This window comes from Trichoplusia ni, chromosome 22 (genome assembly GCF_003590095.1).
Source record: "Trichoplusia ni isolate ovarian cell line Hi5 chromosome 22, tn1, whole genome shotgun sequence".
Taxonomy (NCBI): Eukaryota; Metazoa; Arthropoda; class Insecta; order Lepidoptera; family Noctuidae; genus Trichoplusia; species Trichoplusia ni.
The window spans coordinates 5,878,213-5,904,905 of record NC_039499.1 but is presented as its reverse complement, the minus strand read 5'-3'; the positions used below and the strand labels follow the sequence as shown (position 1 = coordinate 5,904,905).

The 26,693-nt window shown below is 44.0% G+C and overlaps 4 protein-coding genes and 1 non-coding gene across 7 annotated transcripts; 3 read left to right on the top strand and 2 right to left on the bottom strand.

Moving 5' to 3' along the window:
• The first annotated feature begins 87 nt into the window (after positions 1-87).
• LOC113504483 (protein CNPPD1) lies at positions 88-3,698 on the top strand. 3 transcript variants are annotated; one of them, XM_026886788.1, is made up of 5 exons: positions 88-333; positions 782-878; positions 1,318-1,523; positions 1,856-1,984; positions 2,100-3,698. In XM_026886788.1, exons 1-5 carry the CDS (start codon positions 283-285, stop codon positions 2,793-2,795), a joined length of 1,179 nt encoding a protein of 392 aa, XP_026742589.1. In that variant the 5' UTR covers positions 88-282; the 3' UTR covers positions 2,796-3,698. The 3 variants fall into 3 exon arrangements, with proteins under 3 accessions (XP_026742589.1, XP_026742591.1, XP_026742590.1); XM_026886790.1 differs by lacking the exon at positions 88-333 and adding an exon at positions 364-450; XM_026886789.1 differs by lacking the exon at positions 88-333 and adding an exon at positions 458-688.
• LOC113504482 (caspase Dronc) lies at positions 3,694-8,099 on the bottom strand. Its single transcript, XM_026886787.1, has 8 exons — positions 7,812-8,099; positions 7,272-7,458; positions 7,064-7,141; positions 6,691-6,813; positions 6,129-6,310; positions 5,667-5,893; positions 5,146-5,345; positions 3,694-5,008 (listed from the first exon to the last, which is right to left on the bottom strand). The coding sequence occupies exons 1-8, from the start codon at positions 7,941-7,943 to the stop codon at positions 4,779-4,781; spliced, it is 1,359 nt and encodes a 452-aa protein (XP_026742588.1). The 5' UTR covers positions 7,944-8,099; the 3' UTR covers positions 3,694-4,778.
• A 637-nt stretch (positions 8,100-8,736) lies between these two features.
• Positions 8,737-9,713, top strand: LOC113504487 (selenoprotein M-like). Its single transcript, XM_026886793.1, has 2 exons — positions 8,737-8,928; positions 9,005-9,713. The coding sequence occupies exons 1-2, from the start codon at positions 8,842-8,844 to the stop codon at positions 9,245-9,247; spliced, it is 330 nt and encodes a 109-aa protein (XP_026742594.1). The 5' UTR covers positions 8,737-8,841; the 3' UTR covers positions 9,248-9,713.
• A 214-nt stretch (positions 9,714-9,927) lies between these two features.
• LOC113504678 (eIF-2-alpha kinase activator GCN1) lies at positions 9,928-26,637 on the bottom strand. The gene is made up of 39 exons (XM_026887095.1): positions 26,525-26,637; positions 26,347-26,449; positions 25,058-25,253; positions 24,778-24,961; positions 24,181-24,345; positions 23,734-23,986; positions 23,453-23,631; positions 23,113-23,307; positions 22,614-22,775; positions 22,377-22,536; positions 21,811-22,149; positions 21,531-21,724; positions 21,069-21,247; positions 20,672-20,801; positions 20,322-20,402; positions 19,839-20,096; positions 19,281-19,659; positions 19,028-19,183; positions 18,690-18,820; positions 18,464-18,600; positions 18,141-18,363; positions 17,843-18,076; positions 17,549-17,743; positions 17,284-17,412; positions 17,036-17,159; positions 16,687-16,923; positions 16,243-16,422; positions 15,630-15,919; positions 15,339-15,534; positions 14,735-15,249; positions 14,503-14,640; positions 14,269-14,421; positions 13,976-14,164; positions 13,411-13,673; positions 13,006-13,327; positions 12,690-12,920; positions 11,944-12,606; positions 11,640-11,867; positions 9,928-10,167 (listed from the first exon to the last, which is right to left on the bottom strand). Exons 1-39 carry the CDS (start codon positions 26,537-26,539, stop codon positions 10,045-10,047), a joined length of 8,229 nt encoding a protein of 2,742 aa, XP_026742896.1. The 5' UTR covers positions 26,540-26,637; the 3' UTR covers positions 9,928-10,044.
• Positions 16,074-16,146, top strand: Trnar-ccu. The gene has a single exon. It is a non-coding gene; the product is annotated as a tRNA-Arg (tRNA).
• Positions 26,638-26,693: the final 56 nt, after the last annotated feature.

Sequence of the window (26,693 nt, the reverse complement as noted above, 5' to 3'; positions counted from 1 at the left end):
TACACATACTTTTAGCATGAAAATTCGTTCATCTCATTTGCACTAGTGATTTAGGTATATGCATTTGTCTATTCATTAAAATATTATGTATGATGAGATACATAAAATTCACGCCAGATGCCGTGACTTCATAACGTAATGTTTATCTGACTGAAACATTAACCAAAATAAAAAAAGGCTTCGTCGTTGTTCAGAATCCGGTTACATATATGTAAATTGTCGTTATAATACTTGTAATATTAAGTTCAAATATTTTTGTTTTCCGTCAAAATTAGCGCGAACATGTCAAATATATCTAAAAGAAAACGAGAGGGTTCGAGGACCAAGATCAAGGTACGTAAAGAGGTCACGTCGTGGCCTACTCGTGTAGTTAGCTTAACGGAGAAAATGCACCTTCTCTACCTTAACCTGCTATAATAACAAAAGAGCTGAGTTTATTGCAGAATTTCTGTTCGTACCCTAATGCATTTTATTGTCAGCCAGCTTCTGCAGCTTATCAACAGAACATGAGACTCATTATAGTTAACATGTTTTTGTACTTAATACTTAGTGAAATACGCGTAGTTCATTCACGTGTTATTAAATGTGAACGTGAACCAGTACTTATCTAAAGTGCATAAAATCACATTGGCATATAAAAATTGTTGACTATTATATCTTTAAACTCTATTGAAGAATTTGCTAATTTGTAAGATCTAATTGTATATGTTTTGTATCTTATTGATATATGGACTTAATGCATGTAAAATCAGATATTTTTATAAGAATGTTTCATATTCAGAGCATGGGTGACCACAAGGAGTTTCTGAAGCGTATCACGAAGACCCTATACTATGGACAGCTGCCAGCACTGCCTTGCCTGAGTCTACCGGTTACTGGTAATCAATTTTTTTTTAATATACCAATTTTTATCTTTTATGTATGAATCATAAAAGTGTTTACTAATTTACCCTCCAAGAAAAGTGTAATGTTTTCAGGGTTTATCCAATGTATGAAAATTGTTTTAATTACACTGTTACCATATTGAAGAAGCAATATCACAGTGAAATAATTCTAGAATGGGATTTTATCTGCTGTTTTTGTCAACTGAGGCCAAAACAGTAATATTGTTTGTCAGCTATGTTCCCCTTTATTTTGTCAAAACTTCAAGAAGTACATTTATACATCTGCTTTATAACGCTATCACTAGTATCTTAAAAATATAAACCAAACAAAATCTAATAAATTCTAGTAATCAAATAAATTTGCTGAAAATGTTTTACTACAAAAGCACAATGTATTTGATGAATATAATATTTGGCAACATGTGTGTTTCAGAGATCTCATGTGAGCTGTGGTCAGTGTCGCAGCGCGGGCGCTCCCTGCGGCGGCTGCACGCGGACGCGGCCGCCAGCATCGCCCGCAGCGCGTGCGTGTCGCCGTGCGCGCTCGTGCTGGCCATCCTCTACCTCGAGCGCCTCAACTCCTGCAACCCCGACTACCTCGCCGCCGCCGCACCTGCCGATCTCTTCCTTGTTTCTTTGGTAAGTACATAAAATTCCCAAAGAAACTGATTAATTCAATCAATTCAGCCTATCCTTAGCCCACTGTAGACATAGGCCTGCATTGCTTTCTAAAAAAAACAAACCCTGTATGTTTTATTTTTGGCTAAAATATTAATAAGACTTTTATTTAATCTGTTCGTAATGTTTTAAAAAATTATATATTCGATATCGCCCGATTCGCGACACTACTGCCGCGTAAGTTCTTGATGAAGGACCGTTTATACCGGGACCGGGTATAACACTGGCGCGATGCCAATAAATACGCGTGATTAAACTGTTATAAAATAATTATGTACCCTATTTTTTTATAGATGGTAGGCAACAAGTTTTTACAAGATGATGGCGAAGACGACGACGTGGTATGTTCCGAGTGGGCGGCTTCCGGAGGCCTGGAGCTCAGTCAGCTTAAGAAATTAGAAGTGGAATTCCTTAATGCCATAGTATGCTATATGTCGAATAATTTACTAATATTATATTATAAAATATTTAATAAAAAGTTGCAGCTGCAACCAATTTACACTACTTTCGGTTGTTTAATACAAATGTTGTTTTCAGGATTGGAACGTATTTGTGAGCGACAAGACATTTGAAGCAGGGCTGTCGTGGCTAGAACGTCGAGTGGCACTGAAGCAGGCACGCTTGCGCGGGTTCTTCACATACGGCGACTTGGCGGCGGCGAGCGAGGCGCGCCTGCTGGCGGCGCTGGCGCGGGGCCTGGGCGCGGCCTGCGCGGCGCTGGCGCTCGCCTACGTCACCAGCCTGCTGGCGCTGCTAGCGCCTGCGCTACTGCTGGCGCCAGCCTCGTCGCCCGCCTCGTCCACCCCTGCTGGCCTCGCTCCGCTCGACACTCTTCATACAGATATTATAACGCACAATTTGCTACCGGAACCGAATCTCTACACGAACAATGCGACCGTGGACCTATCTTCGTTAGACCTCCCTGAAGAGCAGACCATCCCGGATAGTTTCAAGTGTTGCACGAAGTGGACGACATACCAGGACAGTATGGCTGCCAAGAGGAACTGGTACGACGCCATCGTAATATACGACTGGAAATCGTTCGAACCTTGGTGGTCCAAGACGTCCGTCCTCGTGTGGCTCTACCAGAGCTCTCTAGTGAACCCCATGCAGCGGTGGCTGGACAAGCTGGCCTCGTACTCGGAGCTGGCGGGCGGGTGGCGCGGCGCGGGCTGCGGCGGCTGCCTGCGCCCGGGACTCAACCTCAGCAAGCTCAGCGAGCGAGACCGGTAGCTAAGCGAACTCTACTGAAGCCCGCCACACTCGATACTTTACAACAACTACTATCATTAAATGTTAGGAATTATTTCAACACTTTATAATAAGAGAAAAATGACTTCTTTGTTGGCTATAAGAAAGTAGCATACGAAATAATTATACAAACATCTTTATATATTTTGGTAAATAAATAGTGCACAAATCTGAGATAAAACTCAAATAATTTGTTGCTATTTAATATTTTGTGACCACAAAGATATTGTTGTAAAATGTCATGTGAGCGCAGTTTACTTAATAGGTATTTATTATACTTTTCATGCTTCCATCCTTGCGTGACTAATAATATCTGATGTGACTAATGGAGAGGCTATGAGCTAACGAATTCCAAAATGAGATTAAAATATTTTAACATTAACTATCAGACTCCAAGTTTTATATCCTTTTATAAAAGTAATAAAAAATGTATATATTTGTTATGAAAAATTCTGGTTTTTGTAGCACCGCTGTCGAAGTTATGTCATAGTTGTTGACTCTGAACAGTCTGAGCACATACTATGTTGACAGAGATTGATACTGGCGTACGTAAGCAAAGAAAACCATTTAATTACCGTCAAAGGCGGGGGTTGTGTATTAGTTAGACATAAATGTGTGCGTTATGAATATTATAATCATCAAGACGGTGGCATTTATTTTCCAGTATACGAAAGCATGTATTTTTGTAAAGTCTACAATAATAAAAAAGAAAGTATATTGGAGACTCACCTCCGGCGTCGTCCTGATCAGTAGATCAGTCGGTAAGTATCTGTGTTTAGGATACGTAACGCGAATAGCGCGGGGTTCACACAACCATTCTTGTGCTCTCAATATTTCTATCTATTTTTGTATGTGATGTGACGGTATTAAAACTATGAGCATTGATAATCTCTATTTATTTTGTAAAAAAATATACAATATTCCTTAACACTAAAGTAGTTATACCACATTCGACATAACAAAATGCCTAAAGAACTTGTATTGGCTACATTTATCACAACTTGTCATAAAATTTATTGCTAAACTACAACCATTAACAATAAGTTCAGGAAGGGCTGTGAATAAAATACATGAGCAAGGTCTCATTTCTCAAGTTTCGATATAAATGCATATAGGTTGTTTACATTAGGAATGTTAACATGCTAACCTTTCGTTGTATATCTAATAAAGGATAAAAGCATGAAGAAACACATTACTAAGAATCTCACAAGGTGGGATGAAGAAGTATACTTCTAAATATATAACCTAGCACCTAATGAAACAGGTGACTCAGAGTCTTTAATGTTTTATAAAATGGCAGTTTCTAAAATATACATTTTGAGGGTTAATATTTTTATAAACAACTTAAATGTTGTTCTGAAGAGCGATTAAAACTAAATAGATACATCAGTAAAAATACGATATCTTAAAAATAGCACTTCGCTAGACCAACACCTAATTAAATACTATGTGTGAAAATTGTGTCGTTTGCTTCGCCAAAGCAATCAGATGGATTTTCACAGTAGCAGTCACGGTTTTACAATGTTAAGAGATTGCAAACGTACATTCAATAATTTCGAGATATTAACATAATTTTATAGAGATTCACACAATACCATTTTTAAGATGTGAAAACATTTCATATTCATAATTACGTACAAATTTGATTAATTGATTATGTCTATATAAAGATCGCTCATTACCCACTAAGCTAAGTATTTGGTAAAATTGTTAAAATGAAAACATTGTGCGCATCATTTTATTGCATGATTAAACACGATTTGAGTAATTATTTATCATATTTTGTTCTTAGTTCGAGTGGCTCATAAAATAATCCTGATATGTTGAAAATGTTTGAACTCGATAATGTCTCAACATACTTTATTGAGTCATGTAAGAGGCAGTTTGTATCATCATCTCTTGGAATAATTCATCTGCATGATAGCAATCTAAATGTTTATGAAGATCAGGTTTACCCAGGGAAGGTTAGGGAGCTGCGAGTTCATCCTCGTAGAGTCCGGGGTGCAGGTAGAGTCGCTTGTTGAAGCCCCAGCGGTCCACGGAGGAGGTTTGCACCTTGAACTTGTCCTGCATGCGCGAGTCCACCAGCGTGAACAGCTTCTCCACGTGGCAGTCGTGCGCGCGCTCCGCGAACACCTCGCACAGCGCCTGGATGTACCACGAGCCCAGCTTGCCGTCGCGGTGCGCCACCAGCCCTGACGGACATGGAAGTTTGTGTAATGTTACTAAGATTGGGTAGTTCCTGCTTTTCACTACCATGAAAGAAGTTCGTCAAATAACTGCTAATCCTATGAGGTTAGAGAAAGATATATGTAAGTCAGTGTGTGCGCACCTGGCAGCGTGGAGTGCGCGATGAGGATGTCGGAGTAGAGCGGCGTGCGCGTGTCCGCGGGCTCAGCGGGCCCGGGGCGGGGCCCGCGCGCGGCCCGCGGGGGCTCGGGGCGCCCGTCCACGGCCACGCCGCGCGGCATGGGCATCTCGCGCCGCGCCGCGCCGCCCGCCGCCTGCCACGTGTACTCCGCACTCGTGCCTCTACACCACACACACAACATACGTTACTTCTTACTTCGACATAGCAGGAAAAAAATAATAAGAAATCAATATCTTTATACTTTGGAGTTGTACTTGGAATACAGCAACTTTCAAAAAAGCATTCAGGGGTTTAAATAATCAAAGTTAAAAAATAACAATTCCGAATAACTACGCCCGAGCTAATGTATGCAAAAACCATCTTTTAACACCTGTCTTGTACAAGGATTTATTCCTACCGAAAATATAAAAGACCCTTCTTATATTTTCGGTTCATTTGGAAGTCAGCATACTCCATTAAAAAAAGTAGGTAGTAAATAATACCTGCACATCTGGAAAATGAAGACCTTGGGCACGCCGACGAGGCCGGGCATCTCAGTGTTGTTAAAGTAGGTCATGATGTCGTACAGCGAGATGAGCTTGCCGTCCTTGCAGCGCACGTCCGTGTCGGACGTGTGCGCGCGCTTGTAGCCGTGTGACGACACCACGATGAACACGCTCTCCACGCCCTCCAGCACATCGTTCAGCGATTTCAGCGTGTCGAGTGTTTGCTATTAACATCATTCATGTTAACTAATAATGTTCTCTTTTTATAATAGTTCAATGCAGTTGCCTGGTTTTGACTGCTTTGCCAGACTATACATATATGATGATATACAGCTTTGTGCTATGGTCAATTCCACTCAGGTTTTCTTACATTATCAGCAACAGAGCTCTTATTAATCTATTTTATATATTGTTGTCCATGTGGACCTCTTGATAATTTTATGTTGTTGATACACATACTTGTTTGGTAAGGTTGAGGTAGCGCACGACGCGGAAGCCCAGCTCGCTGAACAGATAGGTGAGGTTGTTGCAGTCCACGTCCACGCCGTTGCGGAACTCTTCGATGTCGTTGTCGAACTGCATGTATGTGAAGTTCACCAGCACGCCGCGCTTGCGGCCGCGCGTTCGGTACAGCTTCAGGTCTGCAGGCATGCTACAAGCTCACTTAAAACTGTCTAATGTATAACAATATTATCTTAAAGATTGTGACATAGGTATAAATGCAAGAACGAATAAATTTGATTTTAGAAATTGAGCCACATATTTGTGAGGCTATGCAATATTCATCCAATTTAAGTTATAATGTCTCCCAACAAAGAAGGCATAAGCCAGTCAGAGACTAGTACTGGACTTAGTAAAAATAAACATCATTGTGTCAGATCTTAAAAGCTTGTGTTTAAAAAACTTTGGATTTATTTTTTACTATTCTAAAGTGTTATGCTATAAAATACGAAATCAGTTCGATATATTTTTGTACCGATAATGTAAGTTAATAAAATTATTAATGACACATCCAAAATACCTTTGGTGTCATCATCCTCCATGAACTTGAGGCTTTTTTTAACGACGTAGGTGGGCGTTGCGAGCGCCTCCGCACTGGCGTTGTCGTTGTCTTCGGGCGGCGGCGTATAGGTCACTGTGACAGCTGTAACAATACCCATCATTTTATATTGTGGTTCACTGGAGCTATTTACAAAAATACAACTCTTACTTACACCATAAAAGATGAATTGAGGTTTGGACTGTTGAGAAGTTAATAATAATAGGTACTTAGACTTGTTACGTAAAAAGCTGTATGCTGTCACTGCTGTAGCTGCCGTATGCTGTAGCCAGGTTGTCCTGTGTACAAGCTTGTGCTTGTAAACAATACATGGTTTGTTAAGTATGATACTTACTTTTAGGTGGTTCAGGTTTTGGTTTATTTTTTGAACTGAGGCTCCGAAAGTTATCATCATCAGCTGCAGGTTTGGGTTCTGGAAAATATTAAAACAACCATTTCTATTATCACTTGCGAGTTTGGTGACGGAAAAGGCTAGGAGTTTAGTTGACTTGTCTAGTACTTGTTTTGGGGTTCCAAAATGAGTTCTGTGTATCTTTACTTACTTGGGGTAGGTGTGAAAGTTCTGTGTCTGTAGAAAGAGAATGGGCTGTCTGGGTCCAGGTCCCGCACCAGGTCCCAGTAGCCCATCTCGCCAAGGGCTTCCACAAGCAGTCTGAATGCATCAGGTCCACGCCTCTTGATATCCATGTACAGTTTTCGTTTACGATCTCTTTCTGAGTCATAATTGTTCTGGCAAAAGGGAAATAAAAAAGGTTGGTATTATTAAACATCTTTTAAGTCATTGTCATGTTCTATGACACATGTTAAAACAGCAGAGGAAGGTTTAATAACAATTTGCTACTGAATTCTATTGAGATCAGAATTACCATTAAATTTTCTTGTTAATATCACTCTCTATTAATATTAGAGTTATTGTGTAGATAACTAGTAAAAAATACCGTAATTATTTAAAAAAATCGTGTGGAATCATATTATGTCTGATACTAAAGTTACTTGATGACTCATAGTTAGAGGTCAGTGACCATATTCAGGAACTATCTTTGCGAAGATTCAATGATAATAAAACATGAACTACCACTTACTTGGTATGGTTCAATCATTTGAGTGGAGAATACACCCTTTTCATGCAGTGCTGTGACCATTGACTCGAGGTCCGTTCTCTCCACAAGGGAGGTAAAATTTCTCTGAATAGCATCTCTATGTTCTTGTTCCATTGTGACTATCAATTCTTTAGAGCTTATTATTACCAATGCTATAAATTATTTTAAAACCACTTTTAAACTTGAAAACCTTTTGTATTGCTTTTGTGTACAATCAAAATGTCAAGTCAGTCAACAACAGTCGTCTAGACATCTATTAAAAAAGTGAATGAATTCATTCATCATTGAATGAAATTCGAACGTCGTTGAAGGGTTTAGGACAGATAGTAAAAGTATATTGAAATTTTTATACGTTTGGTTTTGTAAGCTTCATCGTGTTCTGCTTTATTTTTATATAAGACGTTCCGCATTTAGAGTCACCGGCAATTTAAATCTGTCTGATAAACCTGATCACTACGCGATACAAATGAAAGAAATGCGGCTGCATGAGGCTTGCTTCAATGTGCGGCCTCATGCCATATTTCCTTACAAACGACAAATATGATGCGACCCCATTTTAAATTTCCCGAAAAACAAAACATGTATATCTATAATCTAATTGTAAACTGGCTATTACGTAGAAACAAGTGTGATTTTGACCATGCAACCATGAGGTTACGCCTTAAGATGCCAGATCATAATATGGTCGCGTCATGAACGTATTTATCGCCGCAAACGAGCGACAAGCCATCTCATGAAGCAGCAACTTTTCAAGTCGTGAGAACTTTAAAATGGGTTCACGTGTCCAGATTTGTCCCTGCAAACGAGCCACGAGCGTCAAGCGGCTGTATGAGGCCGCACCTTCAAGTGACAAACCAAAATGTCAGTGAATGAAACGTGAGATGTCAATCAGCAATCTATTTATCTTTTACGTCACTTCACTCACATCACGATCACACACATTCCCGGAATTAACAAGTTTCAGTAGTTTTTGTAACTTTGCTGATCAGTTTGAAAGCGAATTTCTTTCACCATGAAACTGTTGTTGTTAACCATTTTTGGTCTTTTCGCCATATCAAATGCATTTGAGAATTCGGACATTGTTTCGGCAAGAATTGAGGTATGTGGTCCAGTTTGTAAAGATAGTTTAAATTAACGTGTCATATCAAAGTAACGTGAAACATTTGTCGTTCTAGACCTGTAGAGGATGTTCTTTAAATCGTCTCCCTGAAGTAAAGCGGTTTGTGATGGATGACGCTCCTAAATACGAACGATTGGAGGTTAAGTTCATATCTGGGGCGCCGCCAGAGTTGGTGCTGCTCGGAGAAGGTGATCGCGAGTTGGAGCGCCTACCTCTGTCACAACTCTCCCGAGAAGAATGCAACAAACTTGTCGAAAGCCGAGGATTTACACAGAAGTCAAAAGACAAAGAATTGTAAATATGTTGTTATTTGTGACCATTTTTACTATTTTGTGGTGTAATTATTTTTTTCTAAGATATTTCTTTACGTAAAATTATGTTACATTCCTATTCATATGTGCATAAGTGAACAAATTTGCATTTATAATGTACAGCCCCCATCCATGATAGTGCAGTATTTTTATATTTTGTTTAACTTAGATTGAAAAAATATAACACATGATATTTGAGTTTTGTTTATTCAGTTACATTCATCATTTGATACACATTATATAGAGATAATTCAACACATGTTTAGAAATTTAATCCTGTTTCACTTGTAGATATGGAATGACTAAATTTATTTGGTTACCATGTAGCATTAGGTATGCTAGATAATGCAATACCATGTATAATTAGTTTGTAGACCATATTGTACTTTACCAGAATTAAATACACTTTGATGACATTTTTAATTAAAGTAAATTATTACTAACAGACCTGTATATAAATGTTTCATTGCTTTGGATGCAGTCCCATCAATATATATAAGAAAACTACAGAAGTTTGATAATAATAAGTTATCAAAACATTCTTGTGTGTAGTTACCATGAGTGGTATTAATGTACACTAGTATTCTTGCATGTATACTCTATCCTATACCTTAATAATTGCATTTAATAATAACAGTTCCAGTCTAGTAAAATTATTTATAAAACATTCATTCAATTTGTTTATATAAAAAATAACAGCACTTAGAAGTAGCTGGCAGGTATTTACAAGGAGTTTGAAAATGAATCGTAAATATGAATTAGTGGCATGGGGAGGCCTGGCCCTTCAGGTGAGCAGCGTGCAATCCAAATCCTCGTCGCGGCCGTCACTGACGTTGCGGCGCAGCACACGGGCCACCACGTCGCCCAGCGCCTCGCGCGCGCCTTCCTCTAGCAACGCCATGCATTGCTGCACAAAAAATACACTACATTATAGATCTATGATAAAAAGTTCTGTCTCAGTCCACATCAAGCATAATAATTAATGCTCTTAAATATTACAGACAGAGCTTTAGATTGGCTACGTCACAGTGTACAGCAATACATCAAAATAAATGGCATTTGATACTGAACCAGCTGGTAATTGTGTTCAACATACTAACAAGACCAATTAATTTACCAAGCATTGATTGAAATATTAAAATCCTCAAGAAATTGGAACACAAAGCAAGTAAGTTACAAGGTTCAATAGCGGCTTTGTAAAACTATGAAGGTCAAGGAGTATAAAACCTGATGTATAATGTTTATAAAGTTAATTAAAATGGTTAAAATCATATCAGTTTGATTTGTCCCAAACAGATAGTACACAGTAACAGTTTAACTTATAATTATAAGAATGAGAATATTCTAGAAACTTGAGGTCCAAGAATGTGACAAGGTATTTGTAATTTGATCACAATGGCACTCACTTGAACAGTCAAAGTGACACCAGTGTGTTGTGAGCATTCAGTTTCTGATTTATTTATAGTAAGCATTTTAAGAAATCAATAATTTTACGATAAATGTCGTTGACCAAAATTCGCGTCGCGATCGATCGCAAATAATCGCAATGATTGAGTGATCCGTTTTATATGTCATTAGTATGTACCAGCGACTTGATCCGCGTGGAAATTTGCGAAAAGTTAATTAAGTTTCTTTTTCTTTCACATTTAATATTATTTGTTTCTTGCATTAGCTTAACTTACATAAATTATTTCTATTTAGTGTTCGGTTATCTTGGGCGTAGCAGGGTATTTATCGCACGTGAATAGGCGCCCAACGTGACGGAAAAGTAGTTGGACATTGCGACATTACTTTATTTTTCCAAAATAAAGGCTTTTCCCAAATACAAGTACCCTTAGTTATTTCTTATTACATCAGCAACCTGCCGATAAAATTGCCGTCCAAAATCGGTCCAGCAATTTGAGATGGGCCGGAACCAACACACATGTTGGTAAAAGCGGTAATTTCAGTTTAATTGGACAATTTGTTAGACATGGTTTACATGGGTCATGACATCATGCCCATCATAACTGTCATGACCATAGATTTTATTTCTACTGTGTGGTTGATGCTGCTTTGATAGCTGTTTTGAGTTAAGTAAATAAAATAGGTATTGCTGGCGTCAATGTCACTGAAATTTCATCAAAAAATATCAGCTTGGCATAGGCACATAACAGATTGATATATTATATAACTTTGAATTAATTCTCAATGTTACACTGAATGCACGCTTCTTACGAGAATCTCAAAAAGCCACGGAGTCGTCGGTGATATAATTCTGTTACATGTAAAACTACGTTAGAACGGGTAGAAAACATTACAGTAAACTAGTCATTGGAAGTTCTGTTATAATACGACGAAATCGTAAGCTTATCCTTGCCGAGCCGGTCGCGCACTCACCAGGTGGAACTGTTCGTCTTGCGGCAGGCGCAGCACGGCCCGCAGCGCGCTCTCGGCGTTGGCGCGCACGTAGGTGTTCTTTTCCTTGGTGCCGTTGACGAGCGCGGGCAGCAGCGCGCGCAACACGTCGGCGGAAGCCCCACCCGCGCCCAGCGGCGCCTCGCGACCCAGCATGCTGGACGCGCGCGCCATCAGCTGCTTCACCTCGTTACTCGAGTGGTTCATACTCTGCACACAAGAATTAATGTCAATACTGTCCATCAATACATATTAAGGAATACTACATGTGTGTCACATCACTCACTCTAACAAACTGGGACAGGATGGCCTGCGGCACGGGGCGCTCCTCGCGCAGCAGGTAGCGGATGAGGTAGCCCATGCCGCGCAGGCCGTTGCAGGCGACGGGGATCTTGTCGCTGGCGAGCAGCGCCAGCAGCGCCTTGTCCACCTTGTCCTCGTTGGCGTCGTAGACCAGCTTGGGCGTCTCCTTGAGCGCCACGTAGAGCGCGGTGGAGCGGCCGTGCAGCAGCGCGTCGTCCTGCGCGGGCTGCAGGCCCAGCACGTGGTGCTGCAGCGCGGCGCCGCGGTGCGAGTCGGGCAGGCAGTGCAGCAGCGCGCCCAGCACGCCGGCCGCCTGGCTGCGCGGCGGGTCCTCGCCCGCGCCCAGCAGGTGCGCCGACGTGAACGTGGGCAGGATGGTCAGCGCCGTGCTCTCCGACATCTTGCTGCCGCCTGCCGTGATAACGCCGCGCAGTGCGTGCAGCATTGTCTCTTTGATGAGCGGGTCCTCCACCAGCCGCGCACTGTTGTGCATTTCTAAGAACAGCGGGTCGGCTCGCGAGTGAATGAGCACCAGCTGCGACAGTGCCGTGCAAGCCTTTAGACGCACAGGCCTGTTAGGGTCGTTCAAGGCTTTCAAGAATGTCGTTTGTAGTTGTGGTAAGAACTGCTTCAACATGACGCCCACCTGATAAGAAAGTCCGTGATAATAAGCGCCAATTGGAATACCATTTTTTTTTTCCAAACAAATATTACTAATTATGAAAATACCTTAGATAATAAGGCCGCTAAAGTTTCTAGCACTGCCGCCTTGACGCTGGAGTTGAACCTGTCTCCCAGAATTCGGATGAGTGGTCCAGTGATGTGCACCACAGAAGGCTGGATGGCGGCCGCCGAGGTCAGCTTGATAACTTCTCCCAACATGAGCGCTGCGTTTTCTTTGTCTTCCGGCAAACCGTTGAGGATGGACTCACGGAACAGAGGGAGGATAGGTGCTATGCCCTAAACATATTACAATTAATAGAACAGTTAAATTTTTAATGCAAAGTCAATTCGGTTGTATAGAATGTTATGCATTTTATCTTACCTTAGGTAAACAGAAACCTGGTAATGTCTCGCCCTTAAGGTCAGTGACGGCGTATCTGATGGCTTGGCGTACGTCAGACACGTGCGCTATCTGCTTCTCGGGGTCGAGCGAGCGCGCCAGCGCGGACAGCGCCTCCCAGGCCATGAGCAGCACGTCGTGGTCGTCGTCCGCGAACAGCAGGATGAGGCCGCGGATGAGCTGCGGCACGTGCGGCGTCAGGTCCGCGCGCGTGTGCGACACGAACGCGCACAGCAGGGACGCTGCGGCGCAGTGCTTGTCGCCTTCGCTCGTGCGGATCGTTTCTAGCAGCGTGTCGATGATACTGCGTATGGAATTGAATGTGTATTTCGAGGGTGAATGAAGTTCCTAAAGACGGGCGGTAGAGAGGGGAATGGAGAGCGGTACCTGCGCACGCCGGGCGGGTCGACGACGGGCAGCAGCGCGTCGCGGCAGTGGTCGAGCTCGCGCGCGGCGTCGGGGTCGGCGGGCGCGGCGCGCGCGGCGGCCAGCGCGGCCAGCAGCGCGGGCAGCACGCGCGGCAGGTGGCGGGCCAGCGCGCCGCCCGCCGCCGCCGCCAGCGCCGACAGCGCGCGCGTGTCCACGGCGCCGCCGCCCGTCAGCACCGGCACCAGGTACGGCAGCACGGCGCGGGACTTGATGGCCATTATCTGCGCCGCACACGCACGCACATTACTATTGGCTTCTAAGTGAAGCTCACGAACAACATAAAAAGGACGTCTGTATGATAACAAATGCTTGAAACTTATTTTTTCTTATTCTCAAGCTAATTGACTGAGATGTGAGACGTATATATTTTTTGGAAAACGCTCTATGCTTTCTCCATTCAAAAAGCACGACGGCTCTTCTGTGTCTTTCAATCGAATGTAGCCGCAGGAGAAAGGCGGATAGTGACGAAGATATATTTTTTTAATTACTTTGTGCATTTATAATTATCATTAGCATTACTGACCTGCTTCAGACCATCAAGTGTGGCATCAGCTATTTCAGGATCAGGATCCTTGAGTCCCTCCAGCATCTGCGGCAGGATGTCGTCGAGCGCCTTGTTGCCGATGGTGGCGTGCAGGCTGTCGAAGGTGCGCGCGGCCGCCATGCGGACCTCCGGCAGCGGGTCGCACAGGGCCGTGCGCACTGTCGGTACCTGGAGCACACGTAAAAAGTACGTTTCAAAATAGAAAGATTGTCATGTGTTGTAAGGAATCCTAGATCGCCACATGTATAGTAGATGAAGATGGTCATGCTCACGAGTCCGTCGGCGAAGCTGAGCACGGCGTCGCGCGAGGTGGAGGCGAGGATCTCGCCGAGCCCGATGCAGACGCCCTGGCGCTGGTCCGCGCGCTCCGAGCGCAGCCCGCGCTCCAGGATGGGCACGATCTCCGGCAGCACGCGCTCGCCCAGCTGCCCACACACAACGCAACAATAACAACGACGTATTCTCATGTACCGCATTACGTATCCATACAATCATTATGCTTGTACCTTGCGCACGAGGTCTCCGAGTGTCCTGGCGGCGACTTGCCGCTTGTCGTAGCTGGTCGAGGCGAGGCAGCCCAGCAGTAGCCCGAACAGCGTCGGCAGAATCTCGCGGAGGGTCTTGGGAGTGTTTGTTACTACTACCTATTTTTTAACAGACATTACATAATCAATGACATGATTGCTTTCATTGAAATAAATCGTCTAATCGTCATGCAAAAGATAAAAACTAGCTTACCTTCCACACGTGGAGCGCCGCTTGTCTGACCATGAGGGCCACGTCACTCCTACCCATATAAAGACCAGCCAGCACTCTGTTTCTCCTCTCCGGACCCAGAGCATTGATGATCGCCTTATGCGAGTGTTCCGTACCGAAGTTGTCGTCTTCAGACGCTGTCTCTGTGCTCATTTTACCAGAGACGCCAGATATGCGGTACAAGAGATCTCCCAAAAGCTGTACGGAACTGTATCTGATACGCCAGTTATCGTCGAATAACCCTCTTTCCAACTCTGGCAATAGTAAAGTGATAGCAGATTCCGCGTAGAGGTTAACGATTCTCTGTCCCGCCTTGAGCGCGGTCTCTCTGACGTATTCATTCTCGTCGGCAAGCGCTTTGAGGATAGGGTTTATGATCTGTCCGATGTAGGGCGTGAACTCGTCGGTGAAGGCACCCGGCATGTAGATGAACATCATTATATAACCATCCTTGACGTGGGGCGCGATATCTGTGCGCTCCGCGGTGGCGATGATGTCTGTGTGAGGTATCATTACGAGTTAGTGGAATTAGATAAAAAAAAACCTTTGGAGGCAGGAATAGTGTCATGAAATATATGAGTCATACCGGGCATGATCTTGTGCAGCTTGTGCACGCCGAGCCCGGCCACGACCTCGGACAGGCCCTGCGCGGCGCCCGAGCGGTCCACGGAGCTGGACTCCGACGTCAGCGTGTGCATGAGCCACGGCAGCAGCTCCTCGAAGCTGCTCTCACCCATGCCCTTTACCATAGCGCCCAGCGCGCGGGCCGACACGGACCGCACCTAGTATACAATAATGATATATTTTTTTAAATGTCTTTATTTGCATCGGAATAACATATTTGCATTAATTCGGAATTTTTTGAAGTGGTACGCACCTCAGGTACGGGGTCGAGCAACGAACTCTTAAGGCCAGGGATGATGTTGGGCAGGTAAGGCATGAGGTCCTTCTGGTCGGTGAGGGAGTACATGTTGCCGATGATCTGCGCGGCCATCTTGCGCGTTTCCGTGCTGCGGTCGAGGAAGGCGCGCTGCACGACGGGCATGATGAGCGCCAGCGACGGCGCGTCGATGAAGTGCACGAACTTGGTGTCCAGCAGCGTCTGCAGGCACGCCGACGTGCGGTTGGACGGGTCCTGCAGAGCCTCCAGCAACACCGGGACGATCGCTGCGGCAACGATAATACAGTGTCGGCATGAGGGGCATTTTAGCACCCAAATTTTGCATTATTTTATGTAAATAGATAATACTATATCATTATCAATAGTCAGTCATATGGCATATACAACATTTGAGGAATAATTTCGACACTCTGACATACAGCCCCTGTGGCCTAATGGATAAGGCATCGGCCTCCTAAGCCGGGGATTGTGGGTTCGAGTCCCACCAGGGGTAAATGTTCTTTTTGTGTTATACAAAATTTATTTCGCTTATTATGCTTTTTTTTTTGGGACAAGTTTGTTAAATCAGTTAATTTTGGTATAAAAATACCTTGAATTTCTGGGTTTCTGATAACGGAGCCGATAACCCCTAAGGCCTCGGCGCCGGCCTCCTGCACGCGCATGTGCGAGTCGCTCAGCACCTCGATGAGTTTGGGCACGATGGACGGCAGACACGACGACAGCTGCTTCGGGGCGCAGTACGCCATGGCGCCCAGCAACTCGATGGAGCCTGGTACAGTGATAGTATGTTAACTGTTGGGACTATTGCGTGACTTATTTTTTTCGTTTTTCTAGCCGGTGGTCAATTCGACCGAGTCACAAAGTTTAGTTATTTTGGGATTTCGCGGTAAAAATAAAAGCATCTGTCCGTCGGTCCGTCGCTTCGCTATAATCTAATGGACCGTTATAGTTACTTAATTTAAATTACTCGATTATGGAATTTCTGTTGTCACTGTAACATTTTTAGTGGTAATTGTATGGCCGGCCTACGCACCCGCCTTGGTCCTCCAGTTGTCGTCCTGCAGCGCCTGCAGCAGCGACGGCAGCACCAGCTTGACGCCGTGCGCGCTGAGCTTGGACATGATGAGCTTGGCGGTGTCGTCGGCGGCCGCGCGCACGTACTGCGAGCTGTCGCCGAAGCACAGCAGCAGGTGCGGCAGCACGTGCACGATGTAGGGCTCGAACAGCCGGCCCAGCTTGTAGCACAGCATCTCGAAGCCGAACAGGGCGCCTGCCACGCAAACGGCATTAATGTTAGTAACTCTAAGATAAACTGACTCAATACTATACAAGTACAAGGTTGAGAAGAGATATTGTAATTTTTACATGTAATGCTACATTACCCTCTCGGTATTTGTAATTTTTCTTCTCCTGTATTGCCTCGGTGAGTTTGCCCATCACGTCAAGCTGTTTCAAAGACAAGATGCCGAGACCTTTGATGATACCGGCGATTCCATATGCGGCACCCTGAAGAAAATATCACAATACCCTTGAAATATACGCAATTTCTTTAAATTCCACAGTAATATGTATACAGGAAATTATTTATATTTAGTACATGACATTGTATAAATTAGTTGATCGCACTCACTTTCCTGTCTCCATATTTCTCGGCGGTGAGCAGCTGCTTCATCAGCTTGTTCATGATGGCCGGGATCTCGTCCACTAGCGCCGGCGAGCTCACCAAGTGCGGAAGACAGTTGCTTACTGCTTCTTGTACCTGAAGGTGGAACATTAATTATTTAAGGATTAGATATTCCTAATCTTTAAGGATTACATATGGGTGGTTTTTGTTGGGTTAACTGTTTATCAGTCAGAGTAGATAGTTGAGAATTAGCATTAGCTTCTCAGCTTACCTGCTGGCTCGGCGTGGAGAGTGCGGCCACGAGGCGCAGCGTGATGGGTTTGATGCGCGCGTCTTTGGGTTCCAGGTGTCGTGCCAGCGACCCCACTAGCAGCACCACGCACTGCCGCACCGCGTCATATCCGCCGGATTTCGGCGCTTTGTCCAGGAAGTTTTCGAACACTGGTAATTGACTGCTCAGGGTTTCCTATGTATTTCAGGAAATTTTATGCCGGGATTGTAAAAAAAATAGATTTATGAATATAAATAGCGATGAATAAGTGTGGGGGTCTCGTGTATGGCTCACCTTCCCGTGCAGGTCGACGATGGCCATGGCGGCGTTGAGCATCTCGGCGCGCACGGTGTCGTGGCGGTCGGCCAGCGCGCGCTCCACCAGGAAGCGCATGGCGGGCGGCACGGCGCGCGCGGCCAGGCGCGGCGCCAGCGCGTGCAGCGCCAGCCCCACGCCGCGCCGCGCGCCCCACGCGTCCACGGCCGCCGCCACCACGTGCCCGAACTGGTCCAGGCGCGCCGGCGTCAGCTGCGCACACCACACACGTCAGCACTGCCCTACCCGGGCCCGGGGGTCCAGCTGCCGCACTCACCGGTAGCCTCTCGGAGTAGATGTCCTGCAGCCTCTGCAGCACGTGCTCGGCCGCGTCGGGGTCCCCGTCGCGCTCCACCAGGTGCGCCAGCGCCGCGGCCGCCGCGCGCTGGACGGGCTCGGAGGGGTGCTGCACTTCCTCCAGCAGTAATTCTACTAACTCTGGCTCGCGACTCCATTGTTGAGCAAGAGGCAACTTCGACCAAAGATCCTCGGCTAATTTCCTAAACAAAATGAAAAAATCTCTCAGTCCATATTCAGGTAATTTGCATGTCAAAACTTTTATTTGTTTGCAATGTTCACAATATTCGAAATGTTACGAACTTATTATCCTCAGAGATATCGAAGCTGGCGATGAGTAGTCGTTTGGTAAGCGTCAGAGCATACTGCGGGTCTTCAAGCAATGCCGGGAGGCACTCTACCACACACAGTAAAGCGCGAAGGGCTGCGTCACGAACTACCTGCGGGTGAAGTAATACAGCTAATAGTTAAAGTGGACCGTTCTATAAAAAACTAAAAGCTGGTGCTAAATAAAGATGCGATAGAGTACCTCTAGCGGGTTCTGCAGGCCGGCCATGAGGCAGGTGACGTCGTCCAGCGACAGCGAGGCGCGCGCCACGCACTGCGCGGTCTCCAGCAGCGACACCGTGCAGGCCGCCTGCACGCGCCCGCTCGTGCTGCCTGCACGGAACACGCTCGTGGAATATTATAAACAGACATTGAACAGGAAACATCACCTACGACATTCTGTTTCTACGCAGTTAACACGCTAAGTATATTGCAGTAACAAGATCGTCTACTGATTAACATATTGTGGGTTACTAAATTGTTCAGGTAGTGGTTAGTGCCCACTTCATACAAACTAGCACATAAGACGTGTATACTAACTGATGAGATCTATGAGCAGCCTGAAGATGTGGTCGATCGGGAACAGCGCTGGGTGCATCAACTCGTCGTCAACTCGCAGCGACATGTGGTGCTCGATGACAGCCAGACCGTTGAGCATCATCGTCTCGTCGGAGCGGCCCGCAGACCCGGATAGACCTGTTTACATACGATATAAGGATAATCAAGTTCTAGTTATTCAATTTTAGTTATACCTCATACTCTATAAGCTTTATGCATAACTCGTTATACTGACCAATTTTCAGTAAGGGGAAGGCATAACAGAACCCTGGTGCGGTGAAGTGGTTAGTCTTGTGTGGTGCGTCATCATCATCTTGTGTGGACTTGTTGGCGGTGGTGACGGCGTGGATCATGTTGATGGTGCGGATGGTGGCGCCGTCCAGCTCGTCGTCCTCCCAGCTCGGTTCTAAGTCACACTGTGGCTTGTGCAGGCTGTAGGATTGCAGATAGGTTACATTGTTATATGTATGTAGTTTTAAGGTATATTTTGTTACTAAAATAGTAGATTGATAAGTTAGAAAGGTAAAATGGGGTAAATAGAAGTATTTTTGGGTGGATGGAAATTGAGTTTTTATTAAAATTTGGATGTTTAACAAGACAAAATATAAAGATTGTATGAAAATTCTCAAGCATTTCATGAAGTAATAAAAGTGTTTAAGCATTTTTATTTAAGAAAGTTACAGAAAAAAATTATGTAATCTCCTAAAAACACTATTTTCTATTTATCCTTGAAACTCTATTCGCCCTGTTTTACGGTAATAGGAGATTTTTCTTGTAGTTATTAAGTTTGCACGTTGTTAAATAGAGTAGGTAATGATGAAGCTGACCGTATGGTGAGCCTGTAGACGAGGTCCCCGAGCGGCGGGTGCGCGGGCAGCGCGGCGGCGCGCAGCAGCTGCAGCGCGGGCGGCAGGCGCGGCGCCGCCAGCGGGCAGCGCAGCGCGCCCAGCAGCGCCGGCACCGCGCGCCGCGCGCCCGCCGCCAGCGCCGCGCCGCGCCCGCGCGCCACGCCCGCCAGCAGCCGCAGCGCCGCCGCCACGCGCCGGTCCCACTGCGGGCCACACCCACTCACCACTTACGAACACACAACTTGCTACGAATGTCACTTAGCCTCAATTCGCCACAAGTGTCCATTCTACTAGAAACTTAATTAAAAAGTACTAAACATGTATAAAAACAAACACATGGTAACATATTCAACAAATTGTTTCAAAACTTAGCAAAACTTAGTTTAAATTGCAATTTACTTCAGATCTCTTGTTTGACCATTACTTACCACACTCAGTCTTTGTCGTATCGCAGACTCTTTCGCTAACTGTGCTTTTATTGCTTCCTTCTGTTTAGCTGATAAAGGCACCTATAAAATAAATAAAATACATATAGACTTCTTATATATTAAACAATATGCATAAAAGAAAAAGCTCAATAATACATGGAGTTAAATAAGATCCACATTAATCGATATCACGCAATGTCCTTTTATCATCACCGTATGAATAAAGAGTTTAGGACGAAATCTCAGGTTCATTATTATAAATGATCAAACAGTATCAAAAGCATGTACCACCGCCGGGCGATATGTATCTGGATCCACAGTCCTATTTAACACTTGACAAGCCCCCTTACCTCTTTAATCTTGCCCTCTCGTTTCTTCTTCTCCTCGAGTTCGCGACGCAGCTGCAACTCTTCCAGCTGCTCCTTATAGCTGTAAGCTTTACTTTCGCGCTTAAGATTCATCTCTTTGCTGTCCTCATTGCTGCACAATAACAATAAAATATATTAAAGATAATATAGGTTGCGTATTAATCCTAACTAATATTATAAATGTAAAAGTGTGGATGTTTGTTACTTAATCACGCAAAAATGGCTAAACGGATTTGGGTGAAATTTGGCATGCACATAGCCATCGACAGGGAAAAGAACATAGGCTAGCTTTTATCCCGATTTCTTGAGAAGTTCCCGAGGGAAAATTGAATCTGAACCGGTTTCTTGAATCTGCCGAGCGTGTGTGAGAGGTAGTTACCCGGGCACGGCGCTCTTGTCGTAGAGCTCGCCGTCGGGCATGAGGTAGGTGAAGTACTCGTCGCGCGTGACCCGCAGCAGCTCGGGGTCCTGCAGCGTGTCCAGCGCGGCCTGCAGGGCGGGGCCCGCCACCACCTCCGCGTTCACGCTCACCAGCGTCGACACCACGTTCGTCATGGCCTGTAACCGAACATTATCTCTTAGCATGCTAATAATGTATTTTTTTCGTTTTGCCCGTTTTTGACTCGACCTTTTGGGCATGGTTGTGTACCTACTAGGTTAAGTTAGGTTCAAAATTTGGAGTCGATAAATATTATCACTATGCGACAACACGCTATTCCAAGAGACGAGTTTTTAGGTTCTTCTATGTAGATTGCCTTTTTCATTAACTAGCCAAAAAAATTGTAAGTCATACCAAATCTGTTTTTTTTTTTACGTTGAATAGTTGCTAAAAAGTAGTGACCTCAGTGGGCACGAAGCCGGCGATGTACGTGTTCTTGAGGTTGTTGGAGTAGAGCTGCAGCAGCTGGCGCGGCTCGTGGCGCAGGTAGCGCAGCAGCTTGACCCACGCGCGCCGCTCCAGCGCCCACACCAGCGGCTGGTGGCAGCTCGGCAAGATCGCGATGGCAAGCTCCTGGGAGTCCTTTTCTTGGTAATCTAGTACAAACATGGTATCAAATAAAATACATATTTCGTGTAACAAATTATAAAACTCCAAGGTTAGTTATGTTATCAAGACTCACCTCTGAACGCACAGATCGCGTGAACGCAATCTAGAATAATCTTGCCGGTTACTTCACCAGTACTTTTGTCATCAGCTGTGGGTGTCTTTTCCTTGCTTCCCAGTACTTTTCCCTCATCTAGCACTTCATTCAACTTCAGAGCTAAATTCTTCGCCAATAAGATCCTATCTTCTTTGGCAAGCAGTTCTTTAACTTCCGATATAGCAGCGTTGCGGACGGCCTTGATTGGTGATAGGAGAACTAATATGAAGGCTCTGTAAACCGGGGAGTTTTGTTCGCTTGCAACACTGGGGTAGTTTTCTAGTACTGTTCTGCATAGCATCACCACCTGTATTAGGACTATAAAGGGGTAAATGCTACAGTGAAACTTGATAAATTTCAATAAAAAATAGATGGTTAAAATGCAAAAAACAGGGAGTCAGAGGATAGATCCATTGTTTTATTAATAACAGTTTAAATGAGTCGTCAACATTATTGTGGTTTTTAAGAAAAAACTAAATGGAAATATGTAACATTGAGAACATTGAAAGTCAATGTAGTATTAGGGTGTGTAATGTGGTAGTTACCCTCGTCGGGCTGCGCGGCGAGCGCGCGGTCGTGCAGCAGCACGTGGCGCTCGGCGTGCACCAGCGCGGCCCACAGCGCGCCGCGCGCCGCCAGCTCGCGCGCCACGTCCAGCACCGCCAGCCCCAGCATGGCGCAGATGCCCTCGCCCACCACCTGCAGCTGGACACGCACCCCGACCTCAGCACATACTCCTTACACAGGTTACTTGTTGCATCCTCGGCAATGCACACACATACCTGTAGCGGCTGCTGCACGGCCTTCTCCACAGCCTTGATGAGTACGGGCTGCAGGGTCTCGGCCTGCGCCGGCGTGAAGCCCGAGCGCCTCACGGTGGCCGACACCATGCTCACGTACGAGGTGCGCACCGCCTGCGTCGTGCTCTTCGCGGAAAGGTTTTTCTGGAAAAATAGTTAGTTATTTAAGTAATTTGAAAGTGATGTTTTTGTTGCGCAGCTAAACAGTACAAGATAAAATTGTTTTTAACTACTCCCGCATTTAGTATTTTAATACTGGTGTCGCGTGCTGTTTCACAAAAATTCAAGTTACATACACAAAGACACACCCAGACTCAAGACAAGTATTCGTGGATCACACAATTGCTAGTCCTTCGCGGAGATCGAACTCGTAATTTTTGTTTTTGCTTAGCTTAATGCTTCTTCTGCTTAAGGTGTTTATTTCAGGAATTTACTTCAACAACATGTTCACGTAATGCTTTATGTAAATGGTCGACCTCACCTTGAAGATGTTGAGTATCTGGTCGGGCATGGGTGTGTGCGGCGCGGCCCACCGCTGCAGCGTGTCCATGGCCACACACAGCGTGCGCTCGTGGGACTCGCTGTCAAGCACTCGCGCCAGCTGCGTGCTGGCCTCTGCGAACAGCTCCTGACGCGCCTCGCCCTGGACTGGCAGTGCGCTCAACGTGCTCACACCCTGTCACACAAACAAAAAAGGTAATATTTGTAATCATTATTTTTTAGTAAAACTTTACGACGGGCAAACAGCAGGACGTAGACATCTGAGTGTTGTAGAGCAACTTACAGGGTACGATAACGAAATCAATAGTATTGGGTGTTACCATGAGCACGGCGATCTTGTCCTCGCTGGAGGTGAGCTTGCCGCCGACGCCGTTGTACGCGGCGAAGGCGTGCGCCAGCAGCGCGCGCGCGGCCGCGGCCTGCGAACAGCGCGCCGCCAGACGCTCTAGAGCCACCAGGGCTGAGGCCCGAACCCACTCGTCCTTTGAGTGCAAGTTCACTGCAAACATGTTTAGGATTAGCTTAGTTTCTTGAGTTTTATTTTAGTAAATTGCCAACAATTAAATAAACAGCTTTACAAAAAAACAATTCGAAAGCTCACCAATCAGGCTCTTTCCGATGTCCACTGCTAATCCATCCAACTCGACATTAAGGCAGGCGAAGACCTCGCCAACAGCTTGTACAATAGTCTCAGGGCTGCGCAGCATGGCCTTGTGCAGGGCTGGCAGCAGCGCGTCGCGCACGTCGCCCGCACTCAGTTGACTCAGCAGGTCGTGGCAACCCTTGATGTAGTTAGCGTTTGGCCGACATTTCACGCTGATCACGCTTTTAGTGAAGCTTTCTAGCATTTTTGTCTATAGGAACATAAAAAGTAGTACATAATATGTATTAAATTAAATTTTTGATAGTGGGAATATAATTTGAACAATAGATTTCGGCGTAAGCTTAGGTCTTATGTGGAATAATAATTTTATAGCTCTAACTATCGGTCCAAATTACCGATTTGAAATGAAAATTTAGAAAACTTGTTTTTTATTATGTAACAAACCTTATGTTGTTCAATACTGGCGTCGTCGCCGATTTGCTTGAGATGGCGGCAGAGCACTGAGAAGATGACGCACACGTGTGGCCCAGAGTCCGGCGGCGTCGCCAGTAATACCTCCATCCACTTTGACAACTTCTCTTTACCGATGGCCACCCATGATGTATGTAGCTACAAATTATAATAGAAAAATAATTTAAAATATCTGGAAAACCATGTTTTAAAATGTCACTCCATTTAAATTTGATCTGAATGGAGTAACAGCCGTTTTTATAATTGTAAATAGCATCGCCATCAGGTTTGAATCTATCCTGAAAATTTCAGCCGGCTAGCTTATCGGGAAGTGCCTCAAAATTTGGTTGCTAAAATCCAAACGGAACAACAAACAAGAAAAGGGAGTGTATAAAAACGTGGTATTGACCTACAATTCAACTCTAAGGCTTGAATCATATTGTCTCATGATTGTATTTGAACAGAGAATTTTCTTACTTAATAAATATAAAACTTTTCGCAGGTGGTATTAGATATTTCAAACCAATATCCATAATCAAAATTGGTATAGTGCTATGCAATATAGGTAGGGAGTACATTGATAAGTCTTACCATAGAATAAGCTTTATCACTCTTCTTATAGTCTCCGTGAGCAACAATAGCTGCAAGGAGGTTGGCTTGAGAGATGACAAGGGAATTGTAGTCAACTCCATTTTCCTCCGCTACTTTCAGTGTGCCATCAACAAGAACAGTCGACCAGCGCAGGGCATATAAACCACTTTGACAAATGCTTTTGCTAGAAAAGAAATGTCAATTAAAATTTCGCAAGGAGGCGAAAGCTTAATAATATTCGCAATTTTAAATATGTCAAGCAATAGCTAAGGCTACTTACGATGATGATGTATTTTTTAATTGTTCTGAAACTTCTAGTAAGACAGGCAACAAGCCTTTTAAAGTCCATTCTCTATGATTTGCAGCTAGGTAGGTAACTAGGCTTTTTACATATGATTGTGAAGTTGAGTCCCGATATCTATGCAGAGTTAGTATCAGCAAGCGGCACACAAACCGTACTGCAGGCTCTGTGATACCTGTTCAAAGTAAAATATAGAGTCATTGGGGCAGCTGAATATTTTTCTGACATAAAGTTACATCGTTCAGGTGCAGGTTCTGATCTAGATCATTCAATACGTATTAATTTTTTTTTCTTCATCTATTTAACCCAGTGCTCCTAAAATTCTACAAAAATGTTGTATGTGTACACATAGTACTTCTTGAAAATGTACTAAATAAATGTAATATGAACTTCATTCAACACATCAAAGGTTTTTTAAGTTTAGTGTTTAGATACATTAAATTGATTTTTTAATTTATTAAATAACATTCTTATTTTTTATTAATTAAACCAATGTTTAATATGATCAATTAAATTTGATCACCGCATGCAGTAACAAATTACACCTGCAGAGATAAAAAGCCACCTTATCTTCAGTTCCAACACAGCTAAAAGGCTTTTTGGATGAGAGTATATTATTCGTTTACATAATTGTAATCACATAAAAATCCAGTCTTATCTTCATTATACATCAATTTTGAATTTGAGTTAAGCGTGTCTTTTTATTCATTATTTTAGGTTTACTTTAATTCTACTCATAGATACATTCATTCAGATTGATTAAATAAACTATGTTTAACATATTATTTAGAGAAAATTCAATAATGTTAAACAATTTTAAACCGATTACACACATATTTAGCAACCAGAAACTTAAATTGTGGCTTCCATATTTCATTGATTTATAAGAATGACATGCAAACCTGTTGCCTGTAACCTGAAACGAATTACAATAGGCTGGATACAATATTATGCACATAGTTGGTAAGAATCAACTTTTTTCATTCAACTGCTTCCATAAAGTGGCCATTGCAGAGTAGTAATGAATAGATTTACTCAAATGTATAATATATATAGATGCAACCTATGTGGCATACGGCGGCCTCTGATTGGCACATTAAAACTCGTTCAAGTGAGAGCACAATACCTGAGCTATTTCCAGGGACCTATGGATCAATACAGCTGGAGTTCCAACCTATAAATACTATCGAAAAATAAGTGCAACTTTTGCAGAGATATCACTTTTTGAACAGAATTTGTGAATAAACATGGTTCAAATTATTACTTACCAGGTGTAGATAATACATTTCGAATTTCTTCTACAACCTCTCGTCTTCCTTTCAAACTTGCGGTCTGGATTTTAAATGGTATATCCTTCAATTTTTTTAATACCTGTTAACAGAATTATCGTTGATAATTGTGGTCATTGTTTAATGGCAATATATTGTTATTTCGTGCTGAATTTACCTCGGAATCTGCCATATTTCACACACATTTATTGCGAAAAATTTCTACTAAAAGCACACACGTCTTGCTAAACGAGGTACAGATTATAAAGAGTAGTAGTCAGGGAGTCAACTGTCAAAAAAAATGTGCTGCCAGTTTCTGAAAAAGGCCAAAGACAATGATAGAGGAT

Excerpts from the sequence above, each read along its gene's own strand:
- LOC113504483 (XM_026886788.1), top strand. The coding sequence starts at position 283 with ATGTCAAATATATCTAAAAGAAAACGAGAGGGTTCGAGGACCAAGATC. Across the intron at positions 879-1,317 it reads CCTGAGTCTACCGGTTACTG|AGATCTCATGTGAGCTGTGG; the intron begins GTAATCAATTTT and ends TGTGTGTTTCAG. Across the intron at positions 1,524-1,855 it reads ATCTCTTCCTTGTTTCTTTG|ATGGTAGGCAACAAGTTTTT; the intron begins GTAAGTACATAA and ends ATTTTTTTATAG.
- LOC113504482 (XM_026886787.1), bottom strand. The coding sequence starts at position 7,943 with ATGGAACAAGAACATAGAGATGCTATTCAGAGAAATTTTACCTCCCTT. Across the intron at positions 7,459-7,811 it reads AAATGATTGAACCATACCAA|AACAATTATGACTCAGAAAG; the intron begins GTAAGTGGTAGT and ends CCCTTTTGCCAG. Across the intron at positions 6,814-7,063 it reads AAAACCTGAACCACCTAAAA|CTGTCACAGTGACCTATACG; the intron begins GTAAGTATCATA and ends GTATTGTTACAG.
- LOC113504487 (XM_026886793.1), top strand. The coding sequence starts at position 8,842 with ATGAAACTGTTGTTGTTAACCATTTTTGGTCTTTTCGCCATATCAAAT. Across the intron at positions 8,929-9,004 it reads TTGTTTCGGCAAGAATTGAG|ACCTGTAGAGGATGTTCTTT; the intron begins GTATGTGGTCCA and ends TTGTCGTTCTAG.
- LOC113504678 (XM_026887095.1), bottom strand. Across the intron at positions 20,097-20,321 it reads TACGACAAAGACTGAGTGTG|TGGGACCGGCGCGTGGCGGC; the intron begins GTAAGTAATGGT and ends TGTGGCCCGCAG. Across the intron at positions 14,641-14,734 it reads CGGCGCTCCACGTGTGGAAG|GTAGTAGTAACAAACACTCC; the intron begins GTAAGCTAGTTT and ends GTTAAAAAATAG.